The 13992-nt window shown below is 55.6% G+C and overlaps 1 protein-coding gene across 2 annotated transcripts in view; it reads left to right on the plus strand.

Moving 5' to 3' along the window:
- Nucleotides 1–12742, plus strand: part of CLCN6 (chloride voltage-gated channel 6) — a 35579-nt gene extending 22837 nt beyond the window's left edge. Inside the window, exons 13-23 of one of the 2 annotated variants that reach the window (XM_070404094.1) lie at nt 486–609; nt 3144–3270; nt 3521–3674; nt 3799–3958; nt 4048–4154; nt 5280–5466; nt 6500–6657; nt 6831–6987; nt 8824–8931; nt 9050–9175; nt 9884–12742. In XM_070404094.1, the coding sequence (XP_070260195.1) occupies nt 486–609; nt 3144–3270; nt 3521–3674; nt 3799–3958; nt 4048–4154; nt 5280–5466; nt 6500–6657; nt 6831–6987; nt 8824–8931; nt 9050–9175; nt 9884–9964 (1489 nt within the window). In that variant the 3' untranslated portion in view covers nt 9965–12742. Of the gene's footprint in view, nt 1–485; nt 610–3143; nt 3271–3520; nt 3675–3798; nt 3959–4047; nt 4155–5279; nt 5467–6499; nt 6658–6830; nt 6988–8823; nt 8932–9049; nt 9176–9883 lie in introns of those variants that run through there. The other variant, XR_011470190.1, reaches the window with a different exon arrangement.
- Nucleotides 12743–13992: the final 1250 nt, after the last annotated feature.

Consider the following 13992-nt stretch of genomic DNA (forward strand, 5'->3'; position numbering starts at 1 on the left):
TGGGCCGTCTCCCCGAGGGAGGCGATGGTGTGAACAGACCCTGCTTTCCACACCAGCTCTGATTTCACAACTGAGACAGAATGTAGAAGGGGTTGTGTCCACTGTATTTGTCAGGCCTAAAGGCTGAGTCTGAGCTTCATTTATATCCGAGTGGCTGGTTGCCTCCCGCCCCACCTGACTTCCACTAGGACGCATGACAGTCAGAAAGGTCAGTGCGATTCTCACCCCTGGGACCTAAAATGAAAGGCATTTTGTTCCCCGGAGAGAGATGGTGTGGACGCAGCAGCCTTGTCCCTGGCCGCCCACTTTTTACATGGGAATTGCTGAACGCAGCATGTCGCTGACAGATTCCACACATGCTGACTGGCGGGGGCTCCTACACATGCTCTTGGGGAGAAAGGGGTTAGGGGTAGGCGGGGTTGTGTATTTGAGTTCCCTAGAAGGGGTTGTCTTACTACCTATAACAGCTGCCCTTTGCTTCCTAGAGTCTTAGAGAGCCTCCTGGTGTCTCTGGTAACCACCGTGGTGGTGTTTGTGGCCTCGATGGTGTTAGGAGAATGCCGACAGATGTCTTCAAGTCAAATCGGGAATGACTCGCTCCTGCTCCAGGTAACCCCAGTGCACCCGCTCCCTCTGTCCTGCATCTGCAGCAAGGGTCCAGAAATGGGTGGCGTGCCTCTGAGAGCTCAGGAATGTGTTGGGTTCATGGTTCCCGTCTGATCAGATTGCTGAGCGAGAGAAATGTGCAGTCGCCTTTTCACAGGAGAGAGGATGTGCACCTCCGTCTTTCTCATGTTTGTGGATGATCCTGGTTATCATAGAGGGGAACTCCTGTCTGTCTCTGTCTGTCTGTCTCTCTCTCTGTTGAACAACACTAATCGGAAACAGAAGCTCGGGAAGTGGACCATCTGCATCTTCTCCGGCCCCAGTTTCCCTTCTCGCTCTCCACACCTGAATGTGCTACCAGCCTCCCCTGCGCCCCCTTGTGAGAGTCGCTCGCTCTAGGCTGGGAGAAAGGAGCGCCTGCCCAGGAGCACAGCAGTCCTGCTTCCTCACAGCTCCGAGGCACTTACTGGCATACGTCCTGTCGCATTTCTCCTTTTCCCTTCTTAGGAGGATGGTATTTTTCAGAACCTTCCCCTGAAAGAGCAGGTCCGTGAGGTAGGATTGGAGCTTCCTCTACCCTGCGTTTTTGGATCTAACCTGGATGTGGGTCTGAGAGCTGGACTGTGGTCGCTCAGCTGTGTGGTCTGGACTGCAGGGGGAGCCAGGGGAGTGCTAGGTACCTGTCATCTTACAGTCCCTGGACGGGCACTCTGGCCCTCAGAGCCCCTTTGGAGCCTTTGTCTCGGCTGCTGCTTTAGTGTCCCCAGGGCCGGTCCATGTGCAGCTGGACCATATCAGATCAGAGATGGGCAAACTATAGCGCACAGGCCAGATCTGCCCTGCGCACCTGCTTGTTTCTGTGGAACCCCCAAGCTAAGAATGGTTTTTACATTTTTAAAGAGCTGGGAAAGATGGAGAAGATGGGCCATGGCCTACAAAGGCTGAAATATTTACTGTCTGGCTCTTTATGGAAAAATGTGGCTGACCCATTACTGGTTACCAGACCGCATTTCTAAAATGTGTTCCAGGGAACATTGATTTATATTATTTAGAAACAAATGGAAAAGGATTCTGTGGTCAAATGGGTTAACCAGAATTAAATAAGTTTCTTTAATGCCAGACTTTATAGGGCCCTTAAAATTCCAGGGAGAGTTATGAACATTTGGAATGTTTATTGTGCCAGGTATTCCACCAAGCTCCTTACATACATGATCATGTAATCCTTACCACTACCAGGTTGGCTGGTGTTATTATTCCCATTTTCCAGATGAGAAAATGGAGGCAAAGTGAGGTCTTGACCAAGATCACTCAGCTAGTAAAATATAGCATGAGGTGGAAATTATTCCCAATTTATAGATGAGAAAGCTGAAGCATCACAAAATGAAATATCTTTGCTAAGGTCATTAGAGTGTCCGTCCCTCTGGTTATGGACCCTGCACTCTGCTTTTAGTGGAAACTCTGATTTCCAACAGGTGCTCTGGAGCGTCTCAGTGCATTGACTGCAGGACTTTCCAGAGAGCCTTCAGGACTGGTGTTCCTCCAGGCGTAGTTTGGGAACCACTGCCTGTGTGTCTTCTCGGCTCGCTCACCGGTTACTGTTCTAAACACGTTTCTCCTTTGCCAGCTCTTCCTGTCATGTTCCACCACTAGGGGGCACTGTCCTATTTCCTAGGCAGCCTTCATCTAACTGTGTTGGCCAGCCAGGTTCACCTGGTGGGTTTTTACAAACCCACCACCCGGTCCACCTAGTATTGTTACAGTGTTCACATAAGGGCATCTCTACAGTGTTATACATAGAATGGAGTCCAGGGAAAGTCCATATCCTTACTGAGCATTGTAACAACACTTATACTACTGGATACCATCAAATAGAAAACAAATTCCCTTGCCCTCTAATGAGCAAGGCAGTACCGGAATTTCATCTTCCTACACAAAACGATGGAGAGAGTGGGAGGTCTGAAATGTGGAGAAGTAATCTCTTCCCAGTCGGGGTTTTGTTCAGCCATGTGGAACCTGCGGGCGGCAGCCAGGAGCACGGTGTCTGCACCGTGTGGAAGTGGTTTAGCTTCTGCAGCAAATTCAGAGCGGAGGCTTTTTCCATTTGGTACCAAAGTTGGGGCATTAGGTCAGGCCGTACCCTGGAAGCTCCTCTGAAAAGCTGTCAGTTCCCAATCACTGATCTGTCACCTGCCTCATCTTCCCCTAGTCCGTGGGGTTTCCAGCCAGGCTTCCAGGAGTGTCACACACAAAATGAGCACTGGGAGAAGAGACGGCGGATTCCCTGGTGAATCGTCATTGTAGTTACAGTGTCATTATGAGTGGCTGAGCGAGGGCCCGCATCTTGTTTCATTCATTCTCAAAATGCAAGGAACACAGTGTCAGTTGGCCGCTCTTGCGTCTAGATCTGTTTTTGCTACCGGTTTAATTCACAGGAAAAGCAAGAATGCCAGACTCTTTTGACCTAGGTGGGGACTTCCCACTCGAAGATTCAAGTGCCCTAGCCAGGTGCTGACCTTGTACTGATTTCTGTTTCTTAGGTCACATCAGAAGATGTGAATTCAAGTATCAAGACCTTTTTTTGTCCCAATGAGACCTACAATGACATGGCCACCCTCTTCTTCAATCCCCAGGAGTCCGCCATCCTTCAGCTCTTCCACCAGGATGGTGAGCCCCAGTGCGCCTACCCATGCCTGTGCTCCTCTGTTGGCCCTCAGATACAGCCAGGCTTATCCTTAATTCAGAGCAAAAAAACAGGACTTTCCCTTTGTAATTCCAACCCAGACAAGGTTAGCCTTTCTGCCTCCAGTGTTGGAGGTGACCTGGTTGGTGAGAGAAGGACCTGTGGGGACCAAGGCGGCCCGGCGGGCCGTGGCGGGCATCAGGCAGTGGGGCTCAGTCTGTCCTTGCCTTGCAGGTACCTTCAGCCCCATCACTTTGGCTTTGTTCTTCATCCTTTATTTCTTGCTTGCGTGTTGGACTTACGGCATTTCTGTTCCAAGTGGCCTCTTTGTGCCTTCTCTGCTGTGTGGAGCTGCTTTTGGACGTTTAGTTGCCAATGTCCTCAAAAGGTACAGTGTGTGTACATGTGTGCATGAATGTGCACGTGTGTACATGTGCAAGTGCTCGAACCGTAGCCCTGCCCCTCCGCCCAGCATGATTCCAAGCCACATTCTTGTTTTCCCTCTTCACCAGCTACATTGGCTTGGGCCATGTCTATTCGGGGACCTTTGCCCTGATTGGTGCCGCGGCTTTCCTGGGCGGGGTCGTCCGTATGACCATCAGTCTCACGGTCATCCTGATTGAATCCACCAATGAGATCACTTACGGGCTTCCCATTATGATCACTCTGATGGTGAGCACTCCCCTTCTAGTCCACTTGCGGGTTCAGGGCCAAGTTCGCCCCACAGCAGCCTCTTTTCAAGTCTTTACTTTGTGTTTCAGGTGGCCAAGTGGACAGGGGACTTTTTCAATAAGGGCATTTACGACATCCACGTGGGCCTGCGAGGAGTGCCGCTCCTGGAGTGGGAGACAGAGGCGGAAATGGACAGGTGAGGCCATGAGGTCTCGTCACATCCTAGGGCCCAAGGAATGTTTCTATCAGGGTGGGAAATGGTTACTTAGATTCTTGGGTGAGAATGAAGTGAACGGGGTCATTAAAAGAGCAAGTATGTTTGGGAACATTGAGCAGTTCCTGTGGCTGGGAGCTGGGGCAGGGCATGGAGGGCAGGGCTGATTCATGGCTTTGTTTGGGTCCTGTGTTCTGGTTCAGTAGGAGTGAGGGCTGTGCATAAAGTCTGTGTTAGGATTAAATGTCTAAACTACAGGCATGCTAGCCCTGGCTGGCTTTTCTCAGTGGTTAGGGTGCCCGAGGACCGAAGGGTTGCGGGTTCAATTCCTAGTCGTACCTCGGTTGCGGGTTTGCTCCCCACCCCAGTCAGGACGTGTGCAGGAGGCAACCAGTCGATGTGTCTGCCTCACATCAATGTTTCTCTCTCTATCTCCCCTCCTCCTCCTCCTTCCCTTTCACTCTAAAAATCAATGGAAAAAATATCCTCAGGTGAGGATTAAGCTAAGGGTCTGCTAGCCCTGTTTGAGAACTAGCCTGCCTGGCGTGTGCCTAACGAAATCTCGTATTATAGTCACCAAATTACCCATCAGCCCACAAATGGTTTGGGCCTCCTACGTCTGGTACCACACAAGTCCCTGTGGTCTAGCGTAGGGTCCTCAAGCCTCTGTAAAGGGCAGAGTCAGTGTTGTCAGCTCTGCAGGCCCGTGGTCTCTGCCCTGGTGATGCAGAGGCAGCGTCGACAGCATGTAGACAAGACAGGCAGGGACTTGCCCTGTGGCTGCAGCTGCCATCCTGGTCTAAAGGGACACCAGACTTTTTTTAAAAATTCCATAGTGTAATTACCAACTCAGTGCGATACGGGGAATGTGCCATGGGGTGCTGAGGAGGGGGTGGCCACTCGGTCCCCTGGGCAAGCAGAGGGGTTTGTGATGAGGGGACTTTGCATGTTGAGCCGAGGGATGAGTCCAGGCCCACACACAGCAGGGAAGGGCGTTTCAGGCCTGGGGAAGGGCATGTGCCGCAGGAGAGCCAGTGCAGCCGATCGCACTTGCTCCCGGTTGCCGTGGGCTCAGGCATGGGGCTGATGGCTTCCCTCCCTCCACAGACTGAGAGCCAGTGACATCATGGAGCCCAACCTGACCTATGTCTACCCGCACACCCGCATCCAGTCTCTAGTCAGCATCCTACGCACCACTGTCCACCACGCCTTCCCTGTGGTCACCGAGAACCGGGGCAACGAGAAGGAGTTCATGAAGGGCAACCAGCTCATCAGTAACAACATCAAGTTCAAGGTGAGAAAACAGTCGAGAGGAGGGGTGGGTGGCAATGGTTCCATGGTGCTCACACTGACTGGTGCTCGTCACGCCCCACAGGTGGGTGGCTCTTAGGAGAAATCAGCACCCCATTATGTGCGACAGTGAGTGTAGACTCGACAGCGAGCGTGGACTCCGTTAGGCCATCAGGGCGTGTCCATTCTCCCAGTAAGCACGGGCACAGGTTTGTTTTGTTCTGTTTTTAAGTGTATTTTTATTGATTTCAGAGAAGAAGGGGGAGAGGGATAGACACATCAACGATGAGGGAGAATCATTGATCAGCTGTCTCCTGCACGCCCCACAATGGGGATGGGAGCCTGCAACCCAGGAATTGAACTGTGACCTCCTGGTTCATAGGTCAGTGCTCACTGCTGAGCCACACCAGCTGGGTGGGACAGATTTGTTTTTAATCAGCAGTCTTCGGGATTCCTGCACGTTGGATCAGTGAGGGTTCTAGAGTTGCCAACCACAGAAATGGACTTTGCCCTACTTAAGAGAGGAAAGAAATCAGTTGTTGGAAGCAGCAGGACTGACAGGAAGTGAAGGAGCCAAAGCGGAGTGCTTGGGCGTGTAGGCGGCGAGGGGACCCTCTGGGAGACCGGGCCTCAGAGCTGCTCTTCTCGGTCCTTGGGCTGCTCCCGGTTTGAAATCCAGGCAGAGGGAGAGTCCCGTTGCCTCACCTGGGTCGTGTGCCCACCCCTGGGCTTGCTGGGAGAGGGTTTGTTCCCCACTGGAGAATTGAGGTGCTTTTCCAAATCCAAGAAGCAAGGACGTTGGGCCGGCAGAAACCACAGGGTCTGCAGCAAGCCCTGCGGAGCCCAGAGGCTCCTGTGAACCGGCCCCTGAGCCACTGCCAGCATTTCCTGCAGTTCCTGTCTGCATGTGCTTTTGATCCCCACTGCCCCCCAAATCCTTACGCTAAGTAGGTGCTGTGTTGGTGTGCCTGCACATGCAGCAGTCCAGGGCCTCCCTGGTGGATACCTCTGCCATTGTCACCCCTCCCCACCCTCAGAAATCCAGCATCCTCACCCGAGCCGGCGAGCAGCGCAGGCGCAGCCAGTCCATGAAGTCCTACCCATCGAGTGAGCTGCGGAACATGTGTGACGAGCACGTGACCTCAGAGGAGCCGGCCGAGAAGGAGGACCTCCTGCAGCAGATGCTCGAGCGAAGGTGAGCGCACAGTCCTCCCACCGCGCAGGCACCAGCACCTACAGGGGTTCGGGAAGGGCTGGCCTTGTTAGGTAGCTCCCGAGTTTTTGGGAATTTGGGGAGTGGGTTGGGACGTGGGTGAAACGTGATCCTGCTGAGGGTATACTAGGCAGCATCTGGTTTTTATATAACAGATACACTCCCTACCCCAACCTATACCCTGACCAGTCCCCAAGTGAAGACTGGACCATGGAGGAACGCTTCCGCCCTCTGACCTTCCACGGCCTGATCCTGCGGTCGCAACTTGTCACGCTGCTCGTCCGAGGAGTTTGCTATTCCGAAAGCCAGTCGGTAAGTGCCTCTTGCCCGCACCGCATTCCGGAGGCAGGCGGGTAGGAGCACAGTTCCGCCTCAGGAGAAGGGGAGACGGAGTCATTTGCCAGCAGCTGCTTAGGGGGCGCATGCTGCCCCGCTTCCCTCTGCTGCAGTCGGTGTCCTCCCGGGCCACCAGGCGGGGGGGTGAGTCCCCCCATTCTCCACGCAGTCTCTGCACCTGTGTCAGGTGTCCTGCCAGCCTGCAGGCTTTTCATAGTCTCTACATTTTATTTTATTTAATTGATTTTTTTTACAGAAAGGAAGGAAGAGGGATAGAGAGTTAGAAACATCGATCAGCTGCCTCCTGCACACCCCCTACTGGGGATGTGCCCGCAACCAAGGTACATGCCCTTGACCGGAATCGAACCTGGGACCCTTCAGTCCGCAGGCCGACGCTCTATCCACTGAGCCAGACCGGTTACAGCTATAGCCTCTCCATTTTAGTTTCTGGTGTGCATGAACCTTCTTACATGTGTTACCAGAAGAAGCCCCGTTCTTCCCGTGAGTTCCTCTGCCGTTTCTTTCTCTTTTGTTTGGTTTTTGTAGAGAGAAGCAGGCGTGGGTGGGGGTGTTGTTCAGAGCGGTCCCGCTCACTGAGACCCGCTCATTCACACACTCGTCCTGAGAAAGGAGCCTGAAAATGTTGCCTAGAGACCTGGTTTCCAAACTGGCTCTCCTGGTTCAGGCCTTGTTCGTAGGGGTCAGCCTGAGGTTCCTCGTGGCCCAGGTGGCCTGCAGAAGAGCAGCTAACAGGGCAGGGCAGGGAGGGCCGTGGTGCAGAGCCTGGGCCCTGAGCGTGTGGTCTGTGGGGAGGACCCGCCTGGCTGGGAGTGGGGCACAGGGCTCAAGGAAGTGGAGGCGTGAAGCCAGATGACAGAGGCCTCGCTTGCAGGCAGAAACCAGCCAGAGCCAGCCAGTGCAGCACTGGGAGGCAGTGGTGCATGGAGAAAGCTGTGTCAGAGTGGAGTTAGGGGAGGAAGACGGGGACAGAGCAGTGACCAGTACGTGTGGTCACTTGTGGTGGCCCAGGTGCCCAGTGACAGCAGCAGTGAGACTCGGGATGGAGGAAAGTAGCAGCTGTTGTCTGAGTTTGCTGTGGCTGCTGCGTCCGGTTGCCACTAACAGATGGCTTCAAACAAGTTGCTGTTCATAGCTCTCGAGGCCAGAGCACGGAGTCCAGGCGTCGGCGGGGCCACACTCTCTCTGGTGGCTCCAGGGGAGATCCTCTCTCACCCTCCTGGTCCGTGGCGGTGCCAGCGGTCCTTGACATTCCTAACTGCAGACCGATCACCCCCCACTCCTCACCATCACGTGGTCTTCTCCCTGTGTCTCCTCTTTGTATAAGGACAGCAGTCATGGGATCTAAGGCCCTCTCCCATCCAATATGACCTCGTCTGACCTTGATCACATCTGCGGAGACCTGGTTTCCAATAAGGCCACATTCACAGGCACCGGGGTTGGGCTTGGACATCTCTTTTGGGAGCACACAAGTCAACCCACACAGCTACTATGAGTTAGCACTTTTCTCCTTTAAACTTCACTGGCCCATGTCCACTTTACAGGTGCAGGAAAGGGAAGTTTGGGGGGATTAGGAGGCTTGCCTGGGGGACACAGCGGGGAGCAGGCTGGGAACTGGCTCTGGATCACTGTGTCTCACTCCAGAGCATGTGTTCCGGCCCCAGCCCCGCCCCCCCTCACTCTGGGGGACCGTGGCTGGGCGGATACAGACCAGACGGGGGACAGGGGGGCTCTACACGTGACCCTGCCTGTTGCCGCACTCGCTGCAAGGACCGTGTCTGGTTGGGTTTGCAGAGCGCCAGCCAGCCGCGCCTTTCCTACGCGGAGATGGCCGAGGATTACCCACGGTACCCCGACATCCACGACCTGGACCTGACGCTGCTGAACCCGCGGATGATAGTGGTGAGGGGCTGTCCCCCAGGACAGGCCGGGAAAGGACCTCTCTGGTCGGTGCTGGTTGGCCTCCCATCCTGGTTAGGGCAGAGCCGGCCGCAGGAAGCTAGTTGTCTTTCCTCCGCAGGATGTCACCCCGTACATGAACCCGTCACCCTTCACCGTGTCACCGAACAGCAGCGTCTCCCAAGTTTTCAACCTGTTCAGGACAATGGGGCTGCGGCACTTGCCGGTGGTGAACGCCGTGGGAGAGGTGAGAGTTCTGGGGGGAAGGGAGCACCCACGGCCTGTAGCAGCCTGGCCTCGCCCCCCCCCCCCCTTACACCCCCCCCCACCACCACCACCTTCAGGAAAGGACCCTCCAACCACAGAATCCGGCAGGGAGGTCTCTAGACTAAAACCTCCTCTGAAACTCCCACCAGGAGTGAGGAGGGAGCGGGCACGTGGAGCCTGGGATAACTTCACACACCTTTCCTTTCCCCCTTTGCCTTCGGTTTCTTATATGCAATCTCCAGCGTGGCCAGCAGATGTCGCCAGTGGCACCGTGGACTAGAAAAGTTTAGGGCCCCGTCTCTTCGCCCAAGACCTGGCAGCACCTGGGGGGATGGGGTGAGGTGTCAGTTCCCCAGCTGTTATGGGCACTGTAACGTTAAATGAGAGACTTTCAAGCCAAATCCTGGGGAGCGTGTGCCCTGTCTGCACAGGTGCACACATTCAGATTGTCACCAGCCGGACTACAGCCCATCGGCCTCCCCTTTAGGAGCCCTAGTTATCTGTGTATCCTGTTCCGTAGAGATCAGGTGACCTTTGACGTGGGGGTCATGGTGTCGTGTCTGCGCTGCACCATCCAGGACCCTGTCTGACCTCCACTCCTGACAGACTGGGCCAGCTCCGTCTGCTCGGGTCTTGCCGCACTGCGTTTGACTCGGCAGGTCACTTGGGTCTTTTCTCCTCATTCTAGATCGTTGGGATCATCACCCGACACAACCTGACGTACGAGTTCCTGCAGGCCCGGCTGCGGCAGCACTACCAGACCATCTGAGGCTCGGCCTCATCCAAAGGCCAGCGCCCTCCTGGAGCTCCGGGGAGGCAGCTCTGCTCCGCCTCGGTTGGCGGGGCTGCCCCAGGGCACGGCAGAGCCCATCACCCCTCGCTCAGAAAGCCTGCAGTCATCGAACGCTTGCTGGTCTAGATCCTGGGGATGGTTTGACCCGTCAGAGTTTGGACTTATCTGACTTTCTCAGCAAGTACCTTCCTGTTCCCTGCTCCCCGAGCTCCTTCCATCCAGGTCCGCACAGGCCCCAGCCCCTGCCCCACGAATGCCAGGACCCGCAAGAGGGTTCAGGCCTCACCGCTGGAGAGTGACACCCAGAGCAGGTTCCTGCCCCTCCCCTCCTTTCCTGGGGGACCCAGCTCTGCCGTAAACCATGAGGGAGGGATGTGGCCTCAGCAGACCCCGGGGAAGCGCCAGTTGCGAAATGAAGTGAATTACTGGCTCGGGAGCTGGGCACTGAGAAGACGGCCCATGTTCAGGGAGGCCCTCCTTCTCGGTCCCCCTCAATCTGCAGGTTCACTGGGGGATGCGCTGCTTCCAGGGTGAGCTCAGCTCTGGCCCCTGTGGTTTCAGTCTCCTTAGAACCACCACCCCCAGGAAGCACAAAGCATTAACCCCACTAATAATCCCTGAGCAGTGGATCTGACCATGGGGCCAGCTTTCCATCTGCCCTGGTTTTAACATTTCAGCTTTCTCTCCATTTCCCAAGTGACCCACGGTCCCCTGGTGACGCATTCTTACCCCATTCGTTCCTGCTCCTTTTCACCTCAGTAAACTTTCCCCATGTTTGCCTGCATCTTCCTGGTAAAGCCCCGAGGATCTTGATGCCCCCCCCCCAAGTTAACTAAGAGCAAGCCCCCAATTTAAGAGCAGGCCCCCCCAATTTAACTAAGAGCAGGGTCCCCAGATAAACCACTCGGCTCTGGAGAACGGTATGGTTACTTCCAAATGGGAAAGAGTCTGAGCCAGCGACCACCACAAGGTATGAGATGCGGCTTGACAGGCCTGAGTGTGGCGATGAAGTAGATGCGTGTTTGAGGACGCGGGTGTCCGCACCCCACAGACCCCTGTAACTTCCCGCTGCCACCCCCCAACTGGCTGAGGGGCTCAGCAGTGAAACTCAGGATACTTCCTGCTGGGACGTGCCCTGAGGCTTTAGCATCGAACCCAGGAAGCCTCCCTCTGTGCCAGTGACTCAGCTTCTCCAGGCGCTGGTCCTCTGCACAGGCCCCGAGTGGGCCTTTGGGTGGCGGCATTTGCTCTCACTGGCCTCCGCTCTCTACACGATCATCAGCATCCTGGGCCTTCAGGAAACCCCGGGAGGTGGGCCTTGCACTCGAGGTGGCGTTCATTGGCGAGGTGGCGTTCATTGGCGTTTCGTTTCCTCGTGTTTGAATCTGGGAGTTGCCTGAGGGCGTCCGGGCCTGGCCCTGGCAGCACTTCTCGCCCTCCGCTGCGAGTTGACTTCGATGGGAAGACCCTTTCCGGGGGTGGGTGTCAGCCTTTGCTCTGCCCGCCCAGGTCTTGGCTCAACACACACCAGTGAACAGTCCCACTTAGTGAGGGGCCGCTTGGGGCCTTTTGCAGGAGACGGTGGCCCTCCGCCCCATCTTATCTCTTCGACCAAAAGTACTTCGAGGTCTGAGTATGTCAGCTTCCTGGAGGCACGTGATTTGTGAAACGTGATGAAACCCCCACTGCATTGTTCGGGAAATCACAAGGACCAAAGAGGCCAGCCCTTCTCACCGTGGTGTGAGCCAGCCGCCACTTCGCTTTAGTGTTCAGAGCTTGACCACCTTATCTCCTTTCCTGAAGAAGGGGACCAGGAGCATGGTGTGACCCCTTCACGGGAACTGGACCCTCTTCCCAGCCCTCCCTGAGAAGGGCCAGGCCAGGTTCTGCAGGGGGTCAGGGAGCCTCTTGTCCTGGGCTGGGTCACCAGGAAATTGCCCCTCGTGCACATCACATTGCTTTTAAGTCACCAGGCATTTGTTCCCTTCGGTGTGGCCCAGAGGTAGACAGAATGCAGATGCCTTCCCCCCGGAGCTGGCTGGACGGCTGCCAGAGAGGCCCGGGCCCCTCGTGAAAGGCGCTTCCTGTCTCCTGTGACGGCCGTCCTCTCCTGGTGCCCAAAGACAGCCAGGCCCACTCGCAGCAGAATCCTGGAAGCCCGCTCCTCGGAGGTCTGCTGGAAACCTGCATCTCCAGCCCTCCTGGTGCCAGCAGCCCCGTGCCTCCGGGGATCTGGTCCCTCCATAGAGGACGGCACAGGGCTCGGGCTTGGCTAGCGGTGGCTGTTTGGTCTCAGTGTGGTGGTTCGTGGTCCCCGGCTGTGGTCAGGGGAGATGGGGGTAGAGTCCCCACGGCTGGAGGACTTGCACCTGAGAGGTGATTTGCTCATGACCTTGCTCAACGAGTGGCTCCGGCTGGAATGGACATGGCCTGACCCGGCCGACCACATGGCATGTCCGATGTGAGGTTGCACACCAACACCACCCTGGGTGTCGGGAAAGGCCGGGAGCGGACGGCCGTGATGTTCGTGTGCGGATTGCATGCCTCCTGCGGGCCTTGGCCGTTGGGACAGCAGCAGCTTCCTTTTTGTGTTTGCACTGGTTGTTTATACGTAACCTTAGCTAATTCCACTGTGTATATAAATTGTATTTTTTTAATTTGTAAAATCCTATTTTTATTTGAACTTTTAGAACTTGGAAGTTCTCATTATAACCTTACCACGTCGGAATAAAACGTCTCCATCGGTCTCCTTTAGCCTCGTCTCCACAGTGTTCTTTAAAGTGGTGTTTTTGTCTTACACCCTCTTACTAACCTGTAAGATGGCAAGCTAGGAAGTAGCTTCATAGTCTCAGCTCTTCCTCAGTTTCCCGGGGGACTCTCCACTCACAGGGTCCACTCACTGCCTTGGAAACCAGGCGAGTCCTGTGGATCCTGGCAGATACCACGAAGTCACCCCTCCTCCCAGTCTCCCTTCTCACTGACACTGTCAGACCTTATTACTGCTGCTCTTCTCTTGTGAACACGGCCTGTCCCTTCCCACAGCGGTCACGGAGAGCTCACAGCGATAGCGGGGAGCCCACAGCGATAGCAGGGAGCCCACAGCAGTAGCGGGGAGCCCACAGCAGTAGCGGGGAGCCCACAGAGATAGCGGGGAGCCCACAGCGGTCACGGAGAGCCCACAGCGATAGCGGGGAGCCCACAGCGATGGCGGGGAGCCCACAGCAGTAGCGGGGAGCCCACAGCAGTAGCAGAGAGCCCCCAGTGATAGTGGGGAGCCCACAGCGATAGCGGGGAGCCCACAGCGATAGCGGAGCCCGCAGCAATAGCGGGGAGCCCATTTATATTTCTGACAGTGTTGTGTTTAGGAATTTGCCTCACAGATTCCCCCAAGAACCACCAGAGGAAATGAAGTCGATGCTGAGCCTGTAGAGGTCTGGCCTGCCGCAGCTTCTGCCGGTACCATGTGCTATTGCTTTGTGTTCACTTCGGGTCTTGCCAGAAACGTGCCTTTTTCTCTAACTGATCTGCTTCGAGCTGCCATTCCAGCAGCGGGAGAATGGTCTCATGCGGTCCCCTTCACCTACCCCCACGTTGCCTGTTTCTGGAGCACTTTCTGTGTATTTGGCACTTTGAGGCGACCCACTGCGTCACCGTGACACCTTGAAAGTATGGCCCGCCCACCCTCCCTCCTCCTAGCACCTCCCACTCCCCAGTGCCGGACCTCCAGGGCCAGGTGTGGGCAGACGCTGCTTCCGGTCTCTGCCCTTGTCCTTGTCAGTCTGCTTCTCGGTTGTCTGCCCTCCTGTGCGTGAAGTCCACACAAGGGCCGTCTTTAGTGGAAGTGGTGAGGTTAGAGGTCTTTCCTCGTCTCCGCTCCCTAACCATCATGCACTTCTGGCTTCCCCGTCCCTCGACAGGGAGCCGGTTGCTACATTATTACCCCTTTTCCCAATTTCCACACAAGACCAGGACAAGTGGACTGATATTTACTGAGCATTGACTGC

This window comes from Myotis yumanensis, unplaced genomic scaffold (assembly GCF_028538775.1).
Source record: "Myotis yumanensis isolate MYYU_CA2020_CCGP unplaced genomic scaffold, mMyoYum1.0.hap1 SCAF_2, whole genome shotgun sequence".
NCBI lineage: Eukaryota > Metazoa > Chordata > Mammalia > Chiroptera > Vespertilionidae > Myotis > Myotis yumanensis.